General features: G+C 47.9%; 2 protein-coding genes across 6 annotated transcripts in view; both read left to right on the top strand.

The window, feature by feature from the left end:
• The window catches only part of LOC137620760 (TGF-beta-activated kinase 1 and MAP3K7-binding protein 1-like), an 827,205-nt gene that overhangs the window by 19,711 nt on the left and 782,306 nt on the right, over positions 1 to 25,188 (top strand). The gene's annotated exons all lie outside the window — the stretch shown is intronic.
• On the top strand, positions 15,320 to 16,102 carry LOC137620970 (zinc finger BED domain-containing protein 5-like). The gene has a single exon (XM_068351411.1). The coding sequence runs from the start codon at positions 15,320 to 15,322 to the stop codon at positions 16,100 to 16,102; it is 783 nt and encodes a 260-aa protein (XP_068207512.1).

Here is a 25,188-nt window from a genome sequence, read left to right as displayed (position 1 = left end):
GTCTGCGTGAATGAAAGAGTATGTCTGACCCTTACTTCTTTCTTCATTCTCCCCTCTCTTGGGGGAGCAGCATCCAGGTCCTCGCATAGCTGACCTCGACCTCTGCAGGTAACCCATGCTTCTTTGTGCTCCTAGTATTAAGCTTAATACTGTTGCGTCTCCCATACCCTGACGAGGTGGTATGGGGAACGTCCTATCCTAGAATTCCTATCTGAAGGTCTCAATGTCAACTTCATAGGACGAGTCACACTCTCCTCCTCACACTGCTTATGTAGGCCACTCGTTCCTAGCGATGCTAGGAACTTGTGAGGTACAGGGGCTCCCTCTCTCTAGTGCTGCTCACTGAGGGATCAAGCCCCCGGGCAAGCCGAAGTCAGTAAGGCTGGGGACTTTCCACCCTTCCTAAGGGGTAAGTCACCCTCTGTAAATAGCATGGTTTGTATTTCGGTTACGGAACAAATGACAAATTCGAAGATAATTTGTATTTTTCCTAACCATACAAACCTTAGCTATTTACACATATGTGCCCGCCATCCCTGACCCCCAAGTCAAGTCCTACCTCTAAGTGAAGTGAAGCAAGTCACCGGTGTGTGGAGGGGGGAGGGGTAGCAAGCTACCCTTCCCCACCCCCCCCGCTAACTAGCGCGGGGGTAATTAACCCTCGTTAAAACTATTGGCTCGTCATTTCAGCTGCGCTAAAATGTAAACCCTCTGTAAATAGCTAAGGTTTGTATGGTTAGGAAAAATACAAATTATCTTCGAATTTGTCATATTGATCCTCATAATATTTGTGTGAAATGTAGGGGTAAATTTTGTTCATTTGATGATAGATGTAATGAGTGTCTTTCTTTAACGGATGATGATTTTGTAACATACGAGACTAGAGAGGGATAGAGTTAGGCGTAGTTCTTCACGATCTGTGGATAGAGCCTTACCTAATGTTAATGTTCCTAATCCTATTCCTTCCCCCGTGGTGGTAGATCAGGAACCTACTATGAAAGACATGTTGTTCCGTAACCGAAATACAAACCCCGCTATTTACAGGGGGGGGGTTACCTTTTAGCGCAGCTGAAATGGCGAGCCATTAGAATTTAACGAGGGTGTATTACCCCCGCGCTAGTTAGCGGGGGGGGGGGGGGGGGGTAGGGGAGTGGTAGCTAGCTACCCCTCCCCCCCCCTCACACACAGATGAATGCTCACTTTCACTTTTGGCTCGGACTGTGACAGACATCTCTGTCTTGGTCCTCTCTTGGCAGCCATTGTTTGTTTTGTCTTTACTTAATCGCTTACTTTTCATTTACTCAATATATATGTAAACATGTTTTCATGTTTGTATATATATTTGAGTATAGAAATAAGTAAGTTTCCTTTTCAGAGTTGTGTGTGTAGTGTACAATATCTACGTGGAGTCCTCGGCAGTTAGGCCACCACGGCGTAATTTTATGGGTGGCGATCGAGTTTGACTTATGTCTTTCTCTCTCTCTCTCTTGAGGTCGTTCACCCTTTTACTACGTGTTACTACGCCCTTGTAGCTTCCTTTCCGTGTGGAGGGGTTGCTACGCTGTACGTTTGTCTCAATTAGTTATGAATCTAATTGTAGTTGTTTTTAGTTTTTCAACTTGTAGAACGATTCCTTTCGGGGTTTTCGTTCTTTCTTTAGTGTTCATTCATTTTTAAATTACATAATTACATATATAATTATAATTGTTATAATTCTGTTTGTTCCGTAACCGGAATACAAACCACGCTATTTACAAAGGGTTACCTTTTAGCGTAGCTGAAATGGCGAGCCATTAGAATTTAACGAGGGTGTATTACCCCCGCACTAGTTACCGGGGGGTGTGGGGGGGGGGTAGGGGAGTGGTAGCTAGCTACCCCTCCTCCCCCTCACACACGGGTGAATACTCACTTTCACTTTTGGCTCGGACTGTGACAGACGTCTCTGTCTTGGTCCTCTCTTGGCAGCCATTGTTTGTTTGTTTTGTCTTTACTTAATCGCCTACTTTTCATTTACTCAATATATATGTAAACATGTTTTCATGTTTGTATATATATTTGAGTATAGAAATAAGTAAGTTTCCTTTTCAGATTTGTGTGTGTAGTGTACGATATCTACGTGGAGGCCTCGGCAGTTAGGCCACCACGGCGTAATTTTATGGGTGGCGATCGAGTTTGACTTATGTCTTTCTCTCTCTCTCTCTTGAGGTCGTTCACCCTTTTACTACGTGTTACTACGCCCTTGTAGCTTCCTTTCCGTGTGGGGGGTTGCTACGCCGTACGTTTGTCTCAATTAGTTATGAATCTAATTGTAGTTGTTTTTGTTTTTCAGCTTGTAGAACGATTCCTTTCGGGGTTTTCGTTCTTTCTTTAGTGTTCATTCTTTTTTAAATTACATAATTACATAGTTACATAATTATAATTGTTATAATTCTGTTTTGGTTACAGCTCTCCTTCCGCGAGTGTAAGTGGTTGTGAGGGCACGTGCCTGTTGTGTAATTCTTGTTCCTTTCCCTCGGGATTCCTCTTCGGAGCCTTCCCGGGGGAATGAATGTGTACTAATATTATTTTTTTTATTTTTTTACAGTTACCGATCTAGTTCGTTTCTGTAATATAGCAACGGTGTGAGCTGTCTGGTTGAGTCCTGGGGATTCGGCTGTTGCTGCCTTCCCCCTTGTATTTTCGTCAGGGGCGTGTCTTCTACTGGTAGTACTCCCGTGACGACGGACAGCTCTCCAGTTCATTTTAGAACTCTCAGGAGGCTTGCCTCCTTTGGCTGGTAACTTTCCTTCCGAGGGAAGTTTTTCCTGTCCAGGCTTGAGTTTTTCCCCTTTTGGGGGGTTCTTCTCTTGCCTTTTTTTTTCGTGCGACTATGCTCTTGGTGCTGAGCGGTCACACCTGCAGTTTTGCTCAAGGGGCTGGGCAACTGCAGGAGCTCCTCTTCGGAGGATTGCTCCTTTTAGGTCACTGGCTGACCAGTCTCTTCCACGAAGTGTTTCTCTTTCGTTCGCGAGAGAGTACACTCATAGAGACTCCTCTTCGGAGGTTTCTTCTGTTGCTGTTGCTGTTGCTGTTGCTGTTGGCCTCCCTCGCCGTAAGGCCCACTGTCCGCCTCGTCGTAAGGGCCTCTCATCTCCCTATAAGGGTGCTTGAGGCGCCTTTTTAAATCTCCGTTTACAGCCTACAACTCCTTTTTCTCGATCTTCCGCCTTGGTGCAGATGGACAGCAGTCTGATCTCGTCTTCCGACGGGCAACGGTCTTCCCGACGGACAACGGTCTTCCCGACGGACAGCGGTCTTCCGATGGACATCAGTTTCCCGGCGGACAACGATCCCTTCGGGGCAAAGGGTTGCCCCCACGGGGGTTCTTCCCTTGCGTGTCAGGGTTTCCCTGCGCGCCCTTCTGCTGTGTTCTCTCCTGCTCCTGCTCAGTGTGGGCACACAGGCGCTCTTCTGCTCATCAGCGCTCTCCTGTTCGTCAGCGCTTTCAAGATGATCATCCCTGCGGTTCCTGTTGGTTCCTGTTACGCGCCCTGTGCGCCCACGTTCGCCCTTGCGATCTAGAACTTCGGTTCAGGTCGGGGTCAAGGACTCTTCTTCTTTGCGCAGGCTTCCACGCGTAGCCTTCTGCTCGCCAGCGATCATCAGCTCGCCAGCGATCATCAGCTCGTCAGCGATCATCAGCTCGCCAGCGATCACCTGTCTCTCGGCGATCTCCGGATCGCCCACGTGTGTTACAGCCGGCACGCCAACATTCTCCAACACTTCTGAAGGAACATGGTTCGCCAGCTACTAGCTCACCTGCGCATGCTGATCGCCATCGCGCGACCCTCAACTGCGGATGCTGATCGCCATCGCGCGACCCTCGACTGCGGATGCTGACCGCCATCGCGCGACCCTCCACTGCGGATGCTGATCGCCATCTCGCGACCCTCGACTGCGGATGCTGACCGCCATCGCGCGACCCTCCACTGCGGATGCTGATCGCCATCGCGCGACCCTCGACTGCGGATGCTGACAGCCATCGCGCGACCCTCAACTGCGGATGCTGATCACCATCGCTCGACCCTGCGCATGCTGATCACCATCGCGCGACCCTCAACTGCGTATGCTGTTCGCCATCGCGCGATCGCCCACCTGCAGATGCTGCTCGCCATCGCGCGACCGCCGACCTGCGCATGCTGATCGCCATCGCACGACCCTGGCATGCTGATCACCATCACGCGACCCTGCGCATACTGATCACCATCGCGCGACCCGGTGCATGCTGATCACCATCGCGCGATCGCCCTCCTGCACAAGCTGCTCGCGATCTCTCACCTTCGCATACTGCTCGCCAACGCACGATCGCTCACCTGCGCATACTGCTCGACCATCGTGTCGGCATAACACAACGCGCCATCGCCAACCTGCACGTTAGCGCTCACCAGCTCACCACCGATCGCTTGTTGATCCATATCGTCAGCGGTCTTCCTCGCCCATGCGGCAGCGCGTTTCCTCGCCATCGCGCTAACGCTTGCGTTCGCCGCCTCGGACTCGCTCTCACCCACCTGCCCACCTTCATGACCGCTCGCCTGCGCAACCGCTCGCCCGCGCGACCGCTCGCCCGTGCAACCGCGCGACCACTCGCCTGCGCGCCCACGTGCCTGCACGTCTACGCTCATGCTCTCCAATGTTCGTCCACGCGCGAACCAACGGTTTTTCCATCGCGCGGATGGATGGTGTTCCGTCGCGCGAACCTACAGTGTTTCTTCGCACAAATGTCGGCTTATTTCTTGCAGTATCCATTGCTCGTCTATGGGTTATCGCTCGCCGATCACCAGGAATTTCCGTCGCGCGAGCTCCAGGGCGATTGCGACCACGATTCCCAATGGGGTTTTCGCAGCATGACCAGCCTGGCGAGTTCTTCTGGAGCGTATTTCCAGAACACGGCCTCACCCCGTAAACACAGAGCATGGCACTTGCAAGAATAGGAGAAACTTAAGGGCAACACTCCTCTTTCCTGAACCTGGGTTAGCCCTTCCCCGTCATTCCCTGGAAGGATTTTTGGCGGGGGGGCTTTCCGTTCGAGGTTTCTCCATCGGACAAGGGGTGACTGCTTATCTCTTCCTCTGGGAGCTTACCAGGTTCTTTCCCTCCTCGGTTACGGCCCGAGGTTTGGTTCAAGGAAGCTACAGGAAGATCATGGGTACTTTCCTCCTCTCGAGCTCAGGCACCTTGGCCTTTCGTCGTTAAGTATCTAACTTGCGGACAAGCTCGATGTTGTACCATCTGGACGCGCTGACTGAGGGCTTCCTTCGGGTGTCTCATCTGTGGAGGTCGACGACCTCAGACACCCTTCCATCCTTGAGAAGAGTTTGTTTGTGCCCAAGGACAGAGACTTAGACAGCTGCTGTGCGGAGTAAATCGACTTCCGGTTTCACTCCTCCAAGGCGCTTTCTTCCAGACTCTGCAGGGCTCCAGCGCCCTTTTCTTTCAACCACGTCGGCCTAAGTTATCGGCTACGACAACTGGGACAAGGTGTCCAATTGCAGTTTCCTCCTGTCAGGAACAGATGGCACAGGAGACTCCCCCGGGGGGGCATAGTCCTAAAAGGAGTTCACGAACTCTAGGATTGCAGGTTTTTTGCTGGGAGGATGCTTAAGGTTACTCATCCGAATGACAGCTTCCCGATGCCCATTCCCGCACAATCTCTGTGATTAGCCAAGGATATCGTGCCTGCCGTCTTTGTCAGCGAATTCAGTGTCTCTGAACCTCTATGCCATAGCGTCAGCAGAGTTGCCCGGTTGGGCAGAATGATCCATACCTTAGGCGAAGGTCTTCCTTAGGATCATCGACGGCTTCACCCCCGGCCCCCTCAGTCGATCCTTTCTTGTAAGGAAGGATCTGAGAGGGGATGTCCATAGTCGACCTCTCAGCCCTGATCAAGTTTGTCGAACAAACTTCGGCCAGCGTAGACCAGCAGAATCGATCAGACTGGTAACGAGGCGACAGGACTCCTTAAACCCTGGATCGGAAGGACGGGTACTTTCAGTTTCCAATCCATCCATCTTCCAGGGTGCTCGTCGAATTCAGCCTAGACTGCAAGTATTCCTGCTTATGATGCAGTGTGGCTATCCCGCCGTGGCATAGCAGGTTTGTTTCCCCAGAGAACTCTCCCTGCCTTCCTCTTGGCCGCTCAGGTGCAGGCTTCCGCCTCCTCTGCTGTTTGGAGGGCTAGTCAACTCCGGTAGGCTCGGGTTTCGACCTTCAGCACCGGGACAAGCTTCCGGATGCTTACCATGAGTGTGGGCTCATGGTATTTTGCTTGGAGCCTTCTCTTCCTCTGCCTCAACATCTGGAGTATCTGGCCATGATATTGAGTCAACGGCCTTACCACGTTGGAAACTCCGCTTCTCGTCTGTCCAGCGAGATTAAGCAACGTCGATACTTGGATGGGTGACCACCTGGGGACGCCAGATTCTGTTACCACATCCTCTGAGCCTTCCTTTCGGTTGACTGTGGCAAGACTGAGGAGAGTCGCAGTACCTGTTCTCAGTCAAGCAGAGCTTTCAGCCCTACCTTGGAACGTTTCCTAGTTCTCCTTTCCTCATTGACCCGTCTATAGTCCGAACGGTCGCCTAAGGATAAGTTCCATGCGGGGCGATCCAAGTTCCGGTGGCTTCAGGCAATGTTTAACCGGACTCCCTGGCCCTATGGGACCAGCGGAACTATTAGACCTGCAATGGGTGTTGACCTATGGAGCCTCTTGATGGTAGTGGATATTCTCGTCCTTTCCCCACATTCTTGATGCTGTTCTCGGACTCGTCAAAGGAAAGGGGGGGGAGGGGGCATGTTCCGGTCCAGGCCTATGGTCAAGACCTGAAGGATACCTCTCCATTATTCAGGCAGGCTTAGGGGCCTTAGTCTAGCCCCTCTTCAGATCCTACAGCTCCTGCCGAGTCGCCCCGTTGCGCGTCGACTTCATTCTAACCAGCAGGGGACGCATTTTCACACCTTGACATCTTGCAGTAGAGATACCGGGATGATTGAGATTCTCTCAATACCATCATCGGCTCTCTCATTCCAGGCAGGGGAATGTTTCTCTCAGACTATCTGAGCAGAGCCTCGTAGAGAGAGTGTACCTGGGGGTCTTTGACCTTGGGTAACCAGCAAGTGCTGGTCTGGGGGACCTGATCGCGACAGCTTGGAACCTCAAGCTTCCGCTATTCTTACCCCCAGTCTCAGACCCCGAGACTCTGGCAAGATGCATTCCGGTGATGGTGGGACAACTTCGACGCCTGCGTCTTCCCTCCTTTTTGTCTGTGGACAATGGGTCTCAACAAGACCAGGTTGTCTGTCAACCTTTCAATGGGAGAGCTCCACTGGGACTATGCGCAGAACGGTTTCTGGACCCTCTGCTTCGCCTGGTGGAACTCCCGGGAGAGCTTCTCCCACGGCGCAGACTACTCAAGCAACCACACTGCGACATCTCTCCCGAACCGGGGCGTCGCTTCGGCTTCATACCTGGAGACACTACGCTTCCTCCTCAAGAAGAGACAACCCGCTACAGTCGCGGTACGGAGGTCGCGTCATCTGCGATAGTCATCCACAGGGGTCTCCCAGGCAAAGTGAAGAGTCTAAGGTGGTTGGTGCCATGGGAGATATACCTCTTCCCTTGAGGCCTCTTCTCCAGCAATAACGGTCTTATTGCCTTTCGGCGGGAGGAAACTCCTTTCCGCTCTCGGCAATGAAGCCTGTCGCTCAGCCTTTCCCTGACCTTCAGGCTTAAAGGAATAACTTTTTCCTGCCTGCTGGATCTATCCTCACTCATGCGAAGCTACGATCGTCCCTGCCCTAGTCGGAGGAAGACCTCCAACTTGGAGCATGGCTCGGACTTTTAGTCCTTTAAGAGATCTTCTCAAGACCCTTTTACGACAGGCCTCGGATTGTATTCCGCCTTGGGTCTTCTGCTCACTCTGGCCACGGCCAGTGTGTAAGCAATCTTCTTGGTTTTCTTACTACTCCCCCCTTTCTAAGGAAGAGGGGAAGGCAACATTCAGGCTCGCTCCTGAGTTGTTGGCTAGACTCAGAATCTGGGGGTCCCGGCCCTTCGGTCCGATTCATTCAAGATTTCGAGTCTCCATTCTGTGTCTGATGTCCCAAGACCTTCTCTTTTTTGCCAGTAAAGGAATCGATAGGTTAGCGCTGGGAACAGCTGCAGTTTGTCCTCAGTTGCAGCCGATTTGGGAGCACAAGAAGGACATGGGGGGAGAGTCACCAGTATACCTCTTCAGCCCGGACTCAAGGACATTCATCTCGACCTGTCTCCAGACCCTCCCCCGTCACGTCGCCCTACAGCACGATGTTGGATACATCGCAACGTCCTTCGCCTTCGAGTAATACTACTCTGTGACGCAGGTGCTACAAGCTGGAGTCTGGCAGCGTCTAATGACCTTCGCAGCCCGCTTCCTGCAGGGCGTGACCCACAGGAGTCTCGATACGTTTTCTATCGCTCTCTGGTGGCTACACAACAGCTGGTCTAACCTCAGGCTCCTTTTTGGACAGGTAGCAGAAGGTTGAGGGCATTGTTATCAGGTTTTAGTCTGCATGAACGAAAGAAGTATGTCTGGCCCTTACTTCTTTCTTCATCATCCCCTCTACGGGGAAGCAGCATCCTGGTCTCTGCATAGCTGACCTCGAATCTCTGCAGGTAAACCATGCTTCCTTGTGTTCCGAGTATTGAGTCAATACTGTCGCGTCCCCCATACCCTGACGAGGTGGTATTGGGAACGTCCTAACCCAGAGTTCCTTCTGGAACTCCAGGTCAACTGTCTAGGACGGGTCACACTTCTTTCTTCACACACAAGCTTACGTAGGCCACATGGTTCCTTGCGGAGCAAGGAACTTGTGAGGTGCAGGGACTCCTTTTCTCGAGTGCGACTCACTCGGATTCTGAGTCCCCGGGTAAAGCCAAAGCCAGTATGGCTGGGGACTTTCCACCCTTCCTAAGGGGTAAGTCACCCTCTGTAAATAGCGTGGTTTGTATTTCGGTTACGGAACAAATGACAAATTCGAAGATAATTTGTATTTTTCCTAACCATACAAACCTTAGCTATTTACACATATTTGCCCGCCAGCCCTGTCCCCCAAGACAAGTCCTACCTCTAAGTGAAAGTGAGCATTCATCTGTGTGTAAGGGGGGAGGGGTAGCTAGCTACCACTCCCCTACCCCCCCGCTAACTAGCGTGGGGGTAATACACCCTCGTTAAATTCTAATGGCTCGCCATTTCAGCTGCGCTAAAAGGTAACCCCCCCCCCCCCCTCTGTAAATAGCTAAGGTTTGTATGGTTAGGAAAAATACAAATTATCTTCGAATTTGTCATTTTACCGCTATTTTGACTCTTAGTGAGAAAGTTGAGTCCTTAGCGGCAGATAGGAATACAATTTTGTCTGAGTTAAAGGTACTGAAAAACCGTGATTCTGTCGGAACTAAGGAAAGTGTTTCGGTGTCTGAAGTTAGTGTACCGAAAAGTCGTGAATCTCTCGGTAATGTGAAAAGTGTTTCTAATGTGTTTAGTGTTGCGGAGGGTGCGTCTGCACGATCTTGTCGTTCACCTAGCCTAAGACCTCTTTCGAGCTCTCGAACCCATGGGAGAAGTAATGTCGAACGGCTTAAGGGAACGAGAAGCGTCATCAACCGTGCAGACGTCCCCTCGAACGTTCTTGTTGCCGTAACTCAGGCCGTTCACCCTCATCGTAGGAAAGGTGAGGTTCATGCGTTATCCCCGTCTTCCGATGAAGGGTCGGGGAGTGAGATCTGGCGTCGCGCGTCAAGACTGCTTAAACGGACGCATGAAGTTACTCAGCGTCAGGAATCGCCTGTGCGTCCAGGATGTAGTTTGTGGAACTCACCGGAACGTTTCCGTTCTCCCATCGCTTGCACTCCGGCTAAGCGTCCATATCACCGTGTTCGTTTTGATAAGATTCCTTCCGATTCAGACCTTGTTACGATTCATGCTCCCCCTCTTCCTTCAGATTGGCTTTCTTCTCCCGAAATACGTGGTGACGTTGGAACGAATATTCCTTTAAGGAGTTCTGTAGATCCTAAATGGTCTATGCTTGTGACTATGAAAGAACAACTCTCGTTGTTGATGGATTCTTTTCAACCAGGTGTTGGCAGTATGTCTGGGCATCAGGCGTCAGACCAGTTATCGCACAGGCGTTCGATGGTCTCTGGTGCTGACGAGTTATTGCTTAGGTGGTCTCCCATTCATAGTGTTCAACACCAGGTTGATTTTGATGAGTCACTTCAGAGAAGTTTGGTTGACCGGTTTTCGTCTTCTGGTCGTGAGGAGGAACATCGCCGTCGACAAGTGGACGTGACGCTTCAACGTTTTGAAGTAGTGGATCGCCCACGTCAACAACTAGTGGACTCTTCGCGTCAAAACATCGATTCTCAGCGTCAACATCTTGACAGCTTTGATCGTTCGCGTCAACAGTTTTCGGACTCTACGCGTCCACTCAGCGATCTTCGGCAGTTGCCTTCTGTGTCCAAGCGTCAATCTGGTCAACAGCAGTCGGACTCTAAGCGGTCTCGGCAGTTGTTAGTTGACGAAGAACGTCTACCCTACCATGTTTCACGTCAATCTACTTCGACCTCTCCCCGTCAGTTGGATGCAGATATTGGCTTTGACAGGCAATCTCATCCAGACTTTGTTCCTTCAGTTCAGGCTGCAGCAGTTGCTTCACTGCCAGAAGACGAACTTGAGGAAAAGTCGGATGTGGACGAGCCTATTGAGGAAGTTTCTGAGAATGAGGAAGAGAAGCATTATCAACATGCTGTTGACCTTCGTAAGTTTATGTTGATTCTTACTGGAATTTTTCCGGATCAGTTTACTCCTGTGGCCCCTTGTTCTCCGCCTTCTGAGTTCATCTTAGGTAAAGCAACCAAAGTTCCAGTTTATACCAAGATGGTTCTTTCTCGGTCCTCTAAACGGGCCTTGAAATTAATGGGTTCCTGGTTGGACTCTTAAGAAATCTTTTGGCAAGACGGCCTTTGCCTTTCCAGCTGCTAGGTTGGCTTCTAAATCTAGTGTGTGGTACGAGACTGGTGAAGTGATGGGCTAGAGTTTTCCTTCGTCTGCCCAAGGGGATTTCTCAAGTTTAGTGGATGCGTCTTGTCGTCTTGCCTTAAGGAAAACGAAGATTTGGTGGTCTATTCCAGAGTTTGATCATTTGCTTAAGGGTCTTTTCAGGGCCTTTTGAGGTGTTTAATTTCTTAGACTGGGCTCTGGGAGCTTTGAGTAAGAGGGTCTCAGATATGACGGACACGGACACTAGTGGACTGGTTCATTTGATGTCCTGCTTGGACAAAGGTGTGAGGGATGGCTCCAACGAGCTAGCTGCCTTGTTCACGGCTGGAATCCTCAAGAAAAGGGCCACGATGTGCTCTTTTCTCTCTGCAGGAGTGTTTCCCTACCAGAAAACGGGCCTTCTTTTCGCTCCTTTGGCTAATACCTTATTTCCGCAAGAGTTGGTAGGCGAAGTGGCCACTGCTCTCACGCAGAAGGCCACGCATGACTTAGTAACCAATACGACAAGAAAAGTTTTGCCTTCGACGTTTTCCTCTCGTAAGCCTAAGGAATCCTCTTCTGGTTTTCGACCTTCTCAGTCCTTTCGTGGGAAATCCTCTGGAAGGGGCTCTTTCAAACCAGAAGGAAGGAAATCTAGAGGCAGAGGAGGCAAGTCCGGTTGAGGTATAGTCTGACTGCCCTTTCCTTCAGACAGCAGTGGGTGCCAGGTTGACTCACTTCTGGGAGGCTTGGGAGAGGAATGGAGCGGACCCCTGGTCCGTCCAAGTGTTAAAGGAGGGTTACAAGATCCCCTTCCTGGCAAATCCTCCTTTAGTCACAGATCCGGTGGATCTTTCGCCCAAATACAGAGAGGGTCCGAAGAAGCAAGCCATGCGTCTTCAGACGTCTCTTTTATTAGAGAAGCAAGCAATAGAGGAAGTGCAGGATGTAACTTCTCCGGGGTTTTACAACCGCCTTTTCTTAGTACCCAAGAGTTCGGGGGAGTGGAGACCGGTTTTGGACGTAAGTGTGCTAAATGGTTACGTCCAAAATTCGATGTTCACCATGGAAACTCAAAAGACAGTTCTGGCGGCTGTGAGGAAGGACGATTGGATAGTCTCTATAGATCTTCAGGACGCCTATTTCCACCTTCCGATTTATCCCAGCTGCAGACGTTATCTGAGGTTCATGGACGGAAACAAGGTCTTCCAGTTCAGGGCTCTTTGTTTCGGACTCTGCAAGGCTCCTCTATTGTTTACCAAGATCATGCTGAATGTGGCAGGCATGCTGCATTCGAGGGGAATCAGAGCCTCTCTGTATCTGGACAATTGGCAGATAAGAGCCTCCTCAGCCGATTGTTGTTTGAAGGACCTAAAAATGACTTTGGATCTCTCCAGAGAACTGGGCCTCCTGGTGAGCTCGAAAAAATCACAACTGACTCCATCCCAGGAGATTCTTTATTTGGGGATGGAGATTCACAGTCTGAGTTTTCGGGCTTTTCCGTCGTCGGTGAGAATTCAGGCAGCCCTCCTAAAAGTCCAAACTTTCCTGAAGAGAGAACTTTGCTCTGTAAGAGATTGGATGAGCCTTCTGGGGACTCTCTCATCATTAGAGAAGTTCGTGACCCTGGGGAGGTTGCACTTGCGTCCTCTTCAGTTTCATCTCAATCGCCATTGGAAGAAAGGGGACAACCTCGACAGGGATTGCTTTCCCATCTCGGTTTCCATCAAGTCTCATCTTCAATGGTGGTACAACGAGCCCAGACTGAAAGAAGGCTTGTCTTTACTTCAGAAGAGCCCAGACCTCGTGTTGTGTTCCGACGCCTCAAACTCAGGGTGGGGAGCCACTCTAGAGAAGAAGGAGCTTTCGGGGTCTTGGACTGTGGAGCAAACATCTCTCCACATCAATCAAAAGGAGCTTTTGGCTATTCATCTGGCTCTCATAGGCTTCGAGAAGCAGATCAGGGGCAAAGTAGTCCAAATCAATGCAGACAGCACGACAGCTCTTGCCTATATTGTGAAACAAGGCGGGACCCACTCTTGGTCTCTGTACGAGATTGCAAGACTTCTTCGCATTTGGGCAGAGGAAAGGAAGGTGACTCTTTTGACTCGATTCATCCAGGGGGTCAACAATGTGAGCGCAGACAGACTCAGCAGGGAAGGTCAGGTTCTCTCCACAGAGTAGATTTTACACCCGGACGTCTGCAAGAGTCTGTGGCGGTTATGGGGTCGTCCTCTCGTGGATCTCTTTGCCACCGCAAAGACAAAAAGGCTGGAGTGTTACTGCTCTCCGGTTCCGGATCCCGAAGCCTTGCAAATAGACGCCTTTCTAATGAGCTGGTCACACATGGAGGTTTATGCTTTCCCTCCATTCAAGATTCTTTACAAAGTGATTCAGAAGTTCATTTCCCACGAAGAGACCAAAATGACACTGATAGCTCCGTTCTGGCCGTCAAGGAGCTGGTTTCCAGAGGTACTGGAATGGATGGTAGATTTCCCGAGAAGCCTTCCCATAAGACCCAATCTTCTCAGACAACCTCACTTGGCCCGATATCATCAAAACCTCCGAGCTCTACGTCTGATTGCCTTCATACTATCGAAAAACTCGCTAGAGCTAGAGGATTTTCGAAGAAGGCAGCCAAGGCAATTGCGAGGGCAAGGAGATCTTCAACCATCAAGGTGTATCAGTCCAAGTGGGAGTTATTCAGAGAGTGGTGTAGGACTAACACGATTTCCTCTTCCAGTACCTCTCTAACCCAGATAGCAGATTTTTTCTTAGACCTTAAATTTAAACATAACTTCTCGTCATCTACTATTAAAGGTTACAGGAGTATGTTGGCAATGGTTTTTAGACACAGGAACTTAGACCTTTCTAATAATAAGGATCTACAAGATTTGCTTAGGTCTTTTGATACAACCAAGAAGATTCAAACAGCTCCCCTCGCCTGGAATTTGGATGTTGTCCTTAAATTTCTCATGAGTGACAGATTTGAGCCTTTACACTCGGCTTCATTTAAGGATTTAACCTTGAAAACTCTGTTTCTGGTTAGCCTTGCCACTGCTAAAAGAGTTAGTGAGGTACACGCTTTAAGCAGGAACATTGGTTTTCGGAATGGAAAAGCCATTTGTTCTTTGCAACTGAGGTTTCTGGCCAAGAATGAAATCCCTACTCGGCCATGGCCCAAATCCTTCGAGATTTCTAACCTTTCTGATTTGGCTGGAGATTAATTAGAAAGCGTAACTTCTCCTGAGCTGCATCCCTTGACTCTGCTGTCTTGGGATTTTCAAACACCTCATTCAGCAGGTCCTTGCACACTGTACATACCTGTGGGTCCCAGTATTTTAGAGGTCTTACACCCCAGATGGCCATAAAAGTTCCTGCGGCGAATACTGCAGACACGCTGTCACACTTGACATAGTCCTCCTGTAAAGAGAGGAAAATAAAATGAGTATATTGTAGTCTGTCTCATTAGACTAATGAATATTTTAATAAGTATTACAGTATAATAACAATTTCCATTCTATTTTATTGCATATAGCTTATGATAGGTAAGCTGGAAATGAAATAGGAAAGACACGTACATGTGGTTCCCGCCCAGCCAATTGCTGTGACCTTCCTCACTATTAATTCTAGGGTATCCTCTATAAGAGGCCCAATGGAAGATTCTAGCCCACAAGGATAGATTAGGGCAGTGTTTCTTAAAGTGTGGTCCGCGGACCCCCCAGGGGTCCGTGGAATATTCCAAGGGGTCCGCAGGATAATTTTTAATATCGATTTCAGTCAAATTTTCGGCAAAAACCTCCTAAATTCCTATTTTTGTAGCACCAAATCCTGATGGCTTTTTACAGTGGCTAAGTCACATTGGGATGGAAGTAATTTAAGTAATGCCGCCTTCCTCCCTTGGGGTGAAATCCTCAACGAAATTCCGAAAAAGACATAAAAACAACTTTATAGAAGGCAGTGGTGTTTATGATTTGGCAACATTGTACTGACTGATGCCCGGTGGTGCAGCCGCCCGCCACATATCAGTTGACGTTAAGGCCGCTGTGAGGAACACACGGCAGTTGCTTGTGCTCCTCTTTGTATTGAAAATCATCTGGATGCTTATGACGACATACTGATTTTTTATATGCCATTTGTTGAACGTTATTACCTACCTTTTTGAGATTAGAATTTCGAATACTAGACCTCGTGACCTCGCCAAGTTACTTGTTACTTGCAGGATAAACATCAGAAGACAGCCTAGCTTACTTTTTAGCATCAGGATAATGGATCTGTGGCTCAAGACAGGCTCACTTACAAAGAAAAAAACTGAATTCCAGAATAACAACCATGACAGCACTGGCCTTAAAGAAGAAAGAAACCATGCTAACAGTGCAACTCAGCTCAAGCTACTGGAGACAGGCGCAGGATTGAATCTGTCTTTGCAAGGAAAAGATACTACCATCTTTAAAGTGCAGGACAAAATACAGGCAACACGAATGAAGCTGGACTTGTGGTGCGGCCGCATTGACCACAAAGATTTTGAGTCTTTTCCTTCATTAGCAGATTTCCTGCTTACTTCCAAGGAAGAGCTAGATGGTGACACAACACAAGCTATCAAAGCCCATCTGCAAGGCTTTCACTCAGAGTTAGGAAAATATTTTGAAGAACCAGACCCAAGCTTTGAGTGGATTAGAAATCCATTTGTTACAGATAAAGTAGATATAGAAAAGGTCAGTGTCAACCTGTCATCAAAAGAATCTGATAATCTTGTCGAGATTGCAACAAGTGGGACACTGAAGACCCTATTCAGGGAAAGAAGTTTGGCCAATTTTTGGGCTCAAGTCCAGCCAGAGTACCCTGGACTTGCAGAAATTGCTTTGAAACACTTGATGCCGTTCCCAACAACGTACAACTGTGAAATTGGATTTTCTACACTGGTTGATCTTAAAACGAAGAAGTGCAACCGAATCAATGTCGAACCCGACATGCGACTGAAACTCAGCAGACTGGAGCCAGATATTCCAACAGTAGTGAGGCAGCAAAAACAGTATCATTCATCGCATTAAGTATGGTTGTGAGATATGAGGAGGAAGCGTTGCTGTTAAGTTCATGAAAATTTGTATGCAAAATTATCAATGTTGTGGAAATTATGTTAAGCAAAATATAAACATTTATGTTGAAGATAAGCCATTAATAAATAATTCAGTTGTAATTTCAGTATATTATGACCTGCAAACACTTTCAAACTCAAGAGGAAAATTATAATAATAAAGGGTCCGCTACATGAGTAATTTTGATAAAAAGGGTCCGCTGCACAAAAAAGTTTAAGAAACACTGGATTAGGGTAAACAACACCCACTTCCAAAAGAGTTAATAATGAGGATTAAAGAAACTGATCAACAATCAGTGTAAAGAAAAGGGAATTCCTTTCCCAATTCTATTAGGTCTCAACAATAGACTGCGCCTGGATGCATAGAGTATGTTGGAAAACTTTGACTACTGTATAATTAAATACCATAGCTTTCTGTCTGCAGTATGCTCTATACAACAAATGTACTGGCTACTGTATATTCATGTACAACAGTTACTGCCGGCATGCTGCCGGTAAGGCTAGTACTTAGACTTAAATTAACTTGCCACTCTTCCCCCTCGAAGCGTAAACACTATTCGGGGTGAAGATCGCTATGTGTCGTATCAAGATATACGTCCCTGATATTATGCAATATCCTTGAGAGAAATTTTAAGGATATTCGTGCCAAGAGTTGGAATTCTGGAGACCTAAAGGTAAATTTTCTGGGAATATCACTGTAGTACATTTGGGAGCTACTATTAGGAACCTTCTATCAGGACAACATGGCTTGAGCCCAATAAAATATACTCTGTATACGAAGTCACCTTTACATCACCTGTTATTTCCTCGCTAGTGCTTGACAAGGCAAGTGATAACAACCGAAGAACAAATTTGGACTTTTTAAAAGTAATTTCGATGTAAACATCATTACATGGAATTAGCATAATAAACGGATCTATTTTTGGGTGAGATAGCCATGTCGTCCTGATGGAAGATTCCTTTCAGTAGTTTCCTAGGGTATATTTGACTACGGTGATATTCCCTGAGAATTTAACTAAAGGTCTCCAGAATTCTAACTTCTGGCGCGAATATCCTTAAAGTTTCCTTTTAGGATATCGCATAATATCAGGGGACGTATTCTTGACACGCCACATAGCAATCTGCACCCCGCATAGCGTTTACGCTTTGAGAGGGAAAAGTGGCAAAATAAAAGCGGAGCCGTTACAAAATTCTCCTCCTCCGTTACTGTTTGAGTACTCAGATGGCGCCACAATCATCGGCCATCTTTATTCCTTTGTAGCATTAAGCCAGTACTTTTAGATACAGTAATATATCGGGAGGGAGCCTGCCAAGGCCTTTCATAGAAAGGAGGGCGGGTCCATGAGGACGACTTGGCTATCTCACCCACAAATAGATTTTTTGCTTCGCTCAAAATCCGTTTTTTGGGCTGAGGCCATGTCGTCCCGATGGAAGTTTACCAGAGCATTAATGTATCGTGAATTTCCCAGTTGTGCCTTTCGATTTCAAGACAATCTTTCCATGGTCCTTTAGACCTAAGAGACCTATGACATTACTGTTATATGTCATTTCTGCTAATCATATACTATGTTAGTGCTTCCTGCCCCCTACAGGGAAGAGTGAAACTAGACTCGGAAAAAGTCTCGAAGTTGCATATTTTATGTAACCCACCTAGCATATTAGTATTTATTGATAAGCAATAAATAAAGTTCAACATACATTTACAACAATGTAAAAAATGCAAATGAAAAATCATTTCAATAACATAGACAAGATAAAATAAATCAGAAATGCTTGCTTGATCTGAAAAATAAAACTGCCACCTCACATGAAAATTTTTTGTTTTAGAAATTTTAATGTCTTTCTGAGAATCTATCTATTTACACTTGTGTAAGAAACACATGGCGCTAGTGTTCAGTCTATGTTACATCACCTTAGTATATTGGAACAGTCCATAATGTCACCGTGATGACATTTCACTACCATGTTGCACTATAAAGTGCCAACATGCACACCCTTTAGTCTCACATAATTCACTGTTCCTCGCAGCACTGAGCAACAGGTTTTAGCACACTACCTGCCGCTACCACGAAGCGCTTTAATTCATGAACTTGCTTCGCATAGTGTTTAAAGAACACCCTGGATGACTTCCATCCAGTAAACGAGCGAAGACTCTCGAAGTACATAAGCTGGAAGAAATTTAACGAAGAAGCAATCTTCCTAGGATCATGACCTGCGGGTGTACTGTCAGGATCCGATCTGCGAATAAAGTAGGTGATCTTCGCCCTTAGTTGTTTTAGTGATAGGTTTGAACCCCATGTTTCTCCTTTAAAGAGCTGTCCTCCCCTGAAGTCTGAAGTTCTGCAAAGATAGACCTTTAGACTCTCCACTGGACACAGCGAGACATCTTCCTTCAGAGGGCAGACTCTCCAGGGACCCCACCTCTTAGTGGGTAGCTCATTCTTAGCGAGAAACGTTGAGTCGGGAAAGAGGTTTAGCTCACCCGTTTCAGCAAACTGGCTATGCCCTTCTTCCCTAAACAAGGCCACTATTTCACTAACTCTAGCCCCTGAGGCTAGAGCAAACAAGAAAATAACTTTCTGAGTCAAATCTTTCAAAGAGCAAGCCTCATTGTCCAAACTTTAGGCAAAATGTAGCACCTTATCAAGAGACCACAAGATGGGCCTTGGAGGAGCTGCGGGTCTTAAGTGTGGCACAGGCCTTAGGAATTTTATTAAAAATTTCATTAAACAAGTCTATTTGGAAGCATACAGTAAAGGTCTTGTCAAGGCAGATTTACACGTAGTTATCGTGTTGGCTGCTAAACCTTGTCCATGAAGGTGAATAAAGAAAGACAAACAGAAATCCATCGAGATTTCCTTTGGATTCTTTGCCTTGACAAAAGCTATCCATTTCTTCCAAGATGACTCGTATTGCCTTTTGGTAGATTTTGATTTGAATTCCTCCAAGAAGTCAATACTTTTTTTCGAGATCCCGAACCTTTTCTTTACTGCTAGGGAGAGAAAATTATGAGATAAAGGTCTCGGGTTTTCTGTAATGAAGTGAAGACAATCGACTTCTGAACTTGTTGAGACAGAACTGGGTGCGGCAGAGGAATCAGCGTCGGCTGTAATTCCAGAATTAAAGGGAGCCAGTTGCTCTGGGGCCACTTGGGAGCCACTAGGGCTGCTGTTCCCTGAAAAGATCTCAGCTTGTTGAGGACCTTCAACAGCAGGTTGGGTGGAGGGAACAGGTAAATCCAGGTCCATTTGTTCCAGTCCAAGGACATGGCGTCCACTGCTTCCGCTCGAGGGTCCTCGTACGAAGCCACGTATCGAGGAAGTTTCTTGTTGTCGCTCTTTGCAGAGAGGTCGATCTGCAGTTCTGGGACTTGATGCAAGATGAATGAGAATGATTTTGCATCTAGGGACCACTCTGACTATCGGAGCTATCCTGGATAGAGCGTCCGCTGTCACATTGCGGAACCCTTGAAGGTGAACTGCTGATAAGTGCCATCTCTTCTTTTCCGCTAGTCGGAAGATGGCCAACATCACTTGGTTTAGTTGAGGCGATCTTGAGCCTTGACGATTCAGACATCTTACCACAACTTCGCTGTCCAGAATCAGTCTTATGTGGACTGAAGGACGAGGGGAAAATTTCTTCAATATGAGAAAGACTGCCATGGCCTCCAAAATGTTGATGTGAAAAGTCCTGAACAGAGAGGACCAAGTTCCTTGAGTTCTGCATTGATAGGAGTGACCCCCCCCCCCATCCTTCCAATGGTGCGTCTGTATGGATGACAACTGAGGGTGGAGGCGGCTGTAGAGGTATTGACCTATTGAACTTTCCGGCCTCCGACCAAGGCTTGAGAAGTGATCGTAGCTGAATCGGTAGTGGTCTTCTTAGATCTCTTCGAGCGTTTGATGCGTATCTTCTCCAGACTCCTGATGCATCTTTTTGCTGTGCTCTTAGCACTGGGTCTGTCACTGAAGGAAACTGGAGGGAGCCTAGCACTCTCTCCTGTTGGCGTCTTGAAATCCAACTGTATTTTAGGAGTCTCTTGAGAGGTCCCGCTATCTCTCTCCTCTTCTTTAATGGAATGGAGAGGCAATGTGACTGTAAATCCCAATGTATGCCTAGCCATTGGAACTTCTGAGCTGGAGATAGTCGAGACTTTTTGGTGTTGATTTTGAATCCTAGATGTTCTAGGAACTGGATCACCTTCTTGGATGCTTGCAAGCATTCCGCTTCCGATGCTGCCCACACCAGCCAATCGTCCAGGTATGATACCACCTGGACACCTTGTAGGCGTAGTTGTTGAACGAATGCTTCTGCAAGCTTCGTGAAGATCCTTGGGGTTGTGTTTATCCCGAAGGGCATGGCTTTGAAAACGTACTTTCTTTTTTGTAGCCTGAATCCTAGGTAGGAGGAGATCTGGCAATTCATTGGAATATGCCAATAGGCATCCGCCATGTCTATGGAGACTGTGTATGCCCTTTTGGGCAATAGGGCCCTTATGTGTTGAAGGGTTAACATCTTGAACTTGATGTTCTCGATGAACTTGTTGAGAGGAGACAAATCCAGAAAGACTCTGAGTTTGTGTGAGTCCTTCTTGGGAACACAAAACAGCCTTCCTTGGAATTTGATGGACTTTGCCCTCTTGATCACCTGTTTGCTCAAGAGCTCTGGGACGTATTCTTCCAGAACAGGGGTGGAGTGTTGGAAGAACTGAGGAAATGCTGGTGGAGCTGTCTTCCACCCCCCAGCCTAGTCCGTTCTTGATTATGCTGTGGGGCTAGGGATCGAAGGTTCAACGATCCCGGAAGAGTTGGAGTCTTTCTCCTACCGGAAGCATCTCATTGCCTTTGGTTTCCAGAGGGCTTGCCTACTCGACCGCTTGCTCCCCTACCTCCTCTTCCTCTAGAGGGACGTCTAGAGGAATCTCTACCTGAGCCTCTACCTCTAGGGCGAAAGGTAGTGGTCTACCTCTCATAGGTGGGAGTAAAGGCTGGTGACTGAGTCACCACTTGTTGGGGTACCAACTGGTAGGTAGGTTGGGGCTGTGCCACCATCTGTGGCGCCGTGGTCATGGGAAGTTGTTGTTTTGCAGGGCTAGTTGGCACTCTTGGCCTTTTTGTCTTTCTCTTCGGTTGGGGACCCTCATCCGGAGAAGACTTTCTTTTCGCTGACATGGCCCACTTCTGGAGAAGATATCTATTCTCCGTGGTGGCCTTGTCGACAATTTCCTTGACTAGATCGTTTGGAAGCAGATCTTTCCCCCAGATGTTGAAGATATCAACTTCCTGGGTTCGTGTTTGACCGCAGCCAAAGCAAACACGAACCGTCTACAAGCCGTTTTTGCCCTAACGAAGCTGTAGAAATCTTTGGTTAGGGTTGCCAAATGTGCCTTGGCCAAGACCATGAACATGTCTGGGGTTCTTTGTTCACTGGCCATTGCCTCCATGGACACCTGGAGGGACAGAGAGGCAGAAAGCCTCTCCCTTGTGTCTTGTTCTCTACGTAGGAGAAACTCAGACAACTTGGGGAGGTTCTCATTGAACTGGCGGCCAGCGATATCAGCCTCCAACTTCCCGACTGAGAAGGTTAGCTGAATGTCCTTTCAGTGTTTATCATCGGATGGTAAGGCCAGGGAGAGGGGCCTACACTCTTCTAGTGTAGGGCAATGTATCCCTGCTTCCACTGCCCTGAACAATTTCTCTGCGAAGGGGAAAACCATAGCTGTAGGAGCAAGAAAAGAGGGATGCTTCTTGCTCAGGGCCAGCACCTTAGAATTGGTGAAGCCCTTGTCCTTCAGGCTGCTGGCGAACAAAGCCTGAGCCTTTGAGTATTCAAGCACTATAACCTGCTTAAGGTTTGTTTCCTCCTTGGAAATCGATTCCGTCTTAAGACGAACAAAGCAGTCTGGATAGGACTCAAAGCTGGGCCAGAACTCGACGTCTTCAATGGGGACAGTGCCCAGCTTTTCCGAAATGAAGATCTAGCCATTGGTTATGGGCATGTACTCGTCATGCCTCCATGGGTTAACCTCAGAACACGAGGGAAGATCCTTAACATTGAGCCTCCGTTGAGACCCACGGGAAATCGTAATTCGAAGAATCTCCTTCTTGAGTTCAGCTTCCCTTTGCTTGATCTTGTTGTACATTTCCATCATAACTTTTGATGGCAGCCAGAGTGTCGTCCGACTTCGTAGTTTCAGGAGCGGAGGACGTAGAGGTTACAGGTTATGGGGCAGGAACCGACGAAACAGATTGTTTCGACCTCCTCCTCTTCTGTCTCAGGAGCCACCGTTGACTCCTCTTCTCAACCTTCTGCCAGAAGGTCCTTTTCGGTGTCCTCTGACACCTCTGACATCTTCTCATTATCTAGATGGAAGTACTTCATCGCATCCGAGACATCCGTGTCGACAGATATCTGGATGCAAGGGATCTCAGGGTGAGGCTGAGGAATAACAGCATCCGCAGATGCTTTGGGGAATAGCAGAGCTCGCATACGCTCACTAGGGAGGTAAGGTCCCGTGGGGTTCTTTTGAAAACCACGAACCCATTTGCGTAACTTCTCCCGAGCTGCATCCCTTGACGCTGCTGTCTTGGGATTTTCAAACACCTCATTCAGCAGGTCCTTGCACACTGTACATATATGTGGGTCCCAGTATTTTAGAGGTCCCTTGGTGATGGAACAGCGGGAGTGTGTCATACACCGCAGATGGCCATAAAAGTTCCTGCGGCGAATACTGCAGACACACTGTCACACTTGACATAGTCTTCCTGTAAAGAGAGGAAAATAAAATGAGTATATTGTGGTCTATCTCATTAGACTAATGAATATTTTAATAAGTATTACAGTATAATAACAATTTCCATTCTATTTTATTGCATATAGCTTAGGATAGGTAAGCTGGAAATGAAATAGGAAAGACACGTACATGTGGTACCCGCCCAGCCAATTGCTGTGACCTTCCTCACTATTAATTCTAGGGTATCCTCTATAAGAGGCCCAATGGAAGATTCTAGCCCACAAGGATAGATTAGGGTAAACAACACCCACTTCCAAAAGAGTTAATAATGAGGATTAAAGAAACTGATCAACAATCAGTGTAAAGAAAAGGGAATTCCTTTCCCAATTCTATTAGGTCTCAACAATAGACTGCGCCTGGATGCATAGAGTATGTTGGAAAACTTTGACTACTGTGTAATTAAATACCATAGTTTTCTGTCTGCAGTATGCTCTATACTACAAATGTACTGGCTACTGTATATTCATATACAACAGTTACTGCCGGCGTGCTGCCGGCAAGGCTAGTACTTAGACTTAATTTAACTTGCCGGAGACTCGCCAGCTGCCGGCGGTTCACCGACTGAAGGCACACCATCCCAGCCATCATTCAATGTCACTGGGTAGTGGCCAAGTACAGACACTATGTATACCCGGCAGCCCGCCGACTTGCCGGTGACCCACCGAACTGCTGGCGGATCACCGACTGAAGGCACACCATCCCAGCCATCATTCAATGTGACCGGGTAGTGGCCAAGTACAGACACTGCTGGCTCTCGCCGGCAGAGTCAGATGTGACAATGAATCAATGGCTGTCGGACCACAAGTCTAGCCTGCATATTGCCGGCAAGGTTAGTAGCCGGCAGCTGCCAGGTAGATTAGTAGTCGGCGGCACTAGCCATTAGAGAGAGAGAAAGGAAGGAGTGAAGGGTGATGAAAGAGTAGCAGCACTACCCATTGTATCACTACCTTCCTCCTGAATGAGGGTTCTAATGGAAGGGGAGAACATGTGATCAAGCTTCCACCCATCCGCAGCTATACCGGTATCAGTCGGACAAAGGCAGCGGATGGCAGCCCGAGGGAGGACTGAAGAACACTCTAAGGCAAATGGGTCTCCTGCCGGCAGCTAGACCTGCCGAAACAGCTATCCCAGAACATCATGTCCCATAGGGAAGCTGAACGACTAGGCCATATAGGCAGAAGACCGAGCCGGACCTACAACCCTCCGGCAATCGGTGAGATTGTAGGACAGCGGACACAGAGATGTGATAGCTAGGCAATCACCAAAGGACAGAAAGGGACGAGGAAAAGGGTCCTGTATAAGCTGTGAGAGGAGCCGGCGGCATGCCGTCCCTACCACACAAAAAGGAAACTCTGTTTCAGTATCGGTGCCATCCTAGGCATAAGGAGAGTACATTCTCCAGCCTAGGGTCTGCCAATACAGTAATGGGACCGGCATCATCAAGCTGTCACCTAACTAAAAGAGAAACAGAGTTCCCATGCCTGCGCCATCCTAGGCCAAAGAATAATCACTATTCTTCAGCCTAGGGTCTGGAGGCACAGGACTAGTCGCTAGACCACAGGGAGAAGGGGATCCCATGACCCCTCCAAGTGCAGTCTAGGGGGCAATGCCTCCTATGCCAACCAACTACTTCCAGCAGGGGAGTACATTCACCATATTGGACAGCTGCCGGCACACGACAAGTACTCTGAGGTTCTAGCCCAAACCCAAAGCTCATCAACAATGGCTTGGTAAAGGGGCAGAAAACCCTAGCCTAACCTTACCAGAATCACAATTCAAGGCAAGACCGGCTAGGATTGTAGCCATAGGCTACACTCAGAGGGAAGAAGGGATTACCTTTTACATAGAGGTAACCGGGGAGATCGTATGAAAGTATACTAAAGCCACTAGGCTATTAGCCTAGTGATAGTGAGATCGACTACCTGACTCATCGAAGCTCTTTCGTATACTATCTTGGAAGAGGAAAATTATTATGCAATCCATATATCTTATATGTATAAATTGCCTAATATCTTCATTTAAAATTAATAACACCAAGAACGCCTATTATATCGTGCAAGAGAGTAATCTAAAACACCTAGGCTAGGAAGCCTAGCGTCAACAAGATCGGCTACCTAATTCGCCGAAACTAAAGAATACTATCGTCATAATATAGAAAATTCCTAGCAATGAAGACTACATAGCTAAATATATTTATTTAAGCTATTATACCTGGAAAGTCGTTCTGGCTAACTAAATATCACATGCGT

This window comes from Palaemon carinicauda, chromosome 27 (assembly GCF_036898095.1).
Source record: "Palaemon carinicauda isolate YSFRI2023 chromosome 27, ASM3689809v2, whole genome shotgun sequence".
NCBI lineage: Eukaryota > Metazoa > Arthropoda > Malacostraca > Decapoda > Palaemonidae > Palaemon > Palaemon carinicauda.
The sequence above is the reverse complement of the archived record's forward strand: the minus strand, read 5'-3'. Positions and strand labels throughout refer to the sequence as shown.

Bases quoted from the DNA above. Each gene is read 5' to 3' on its own strand.
- LOC137620970 (XM_068351411.1), top strand. From the start codon at position 15,320: ATGGATCTGTGGCTCAAGACAGGCTCACTTACAAAGAAAAAAACTGAA.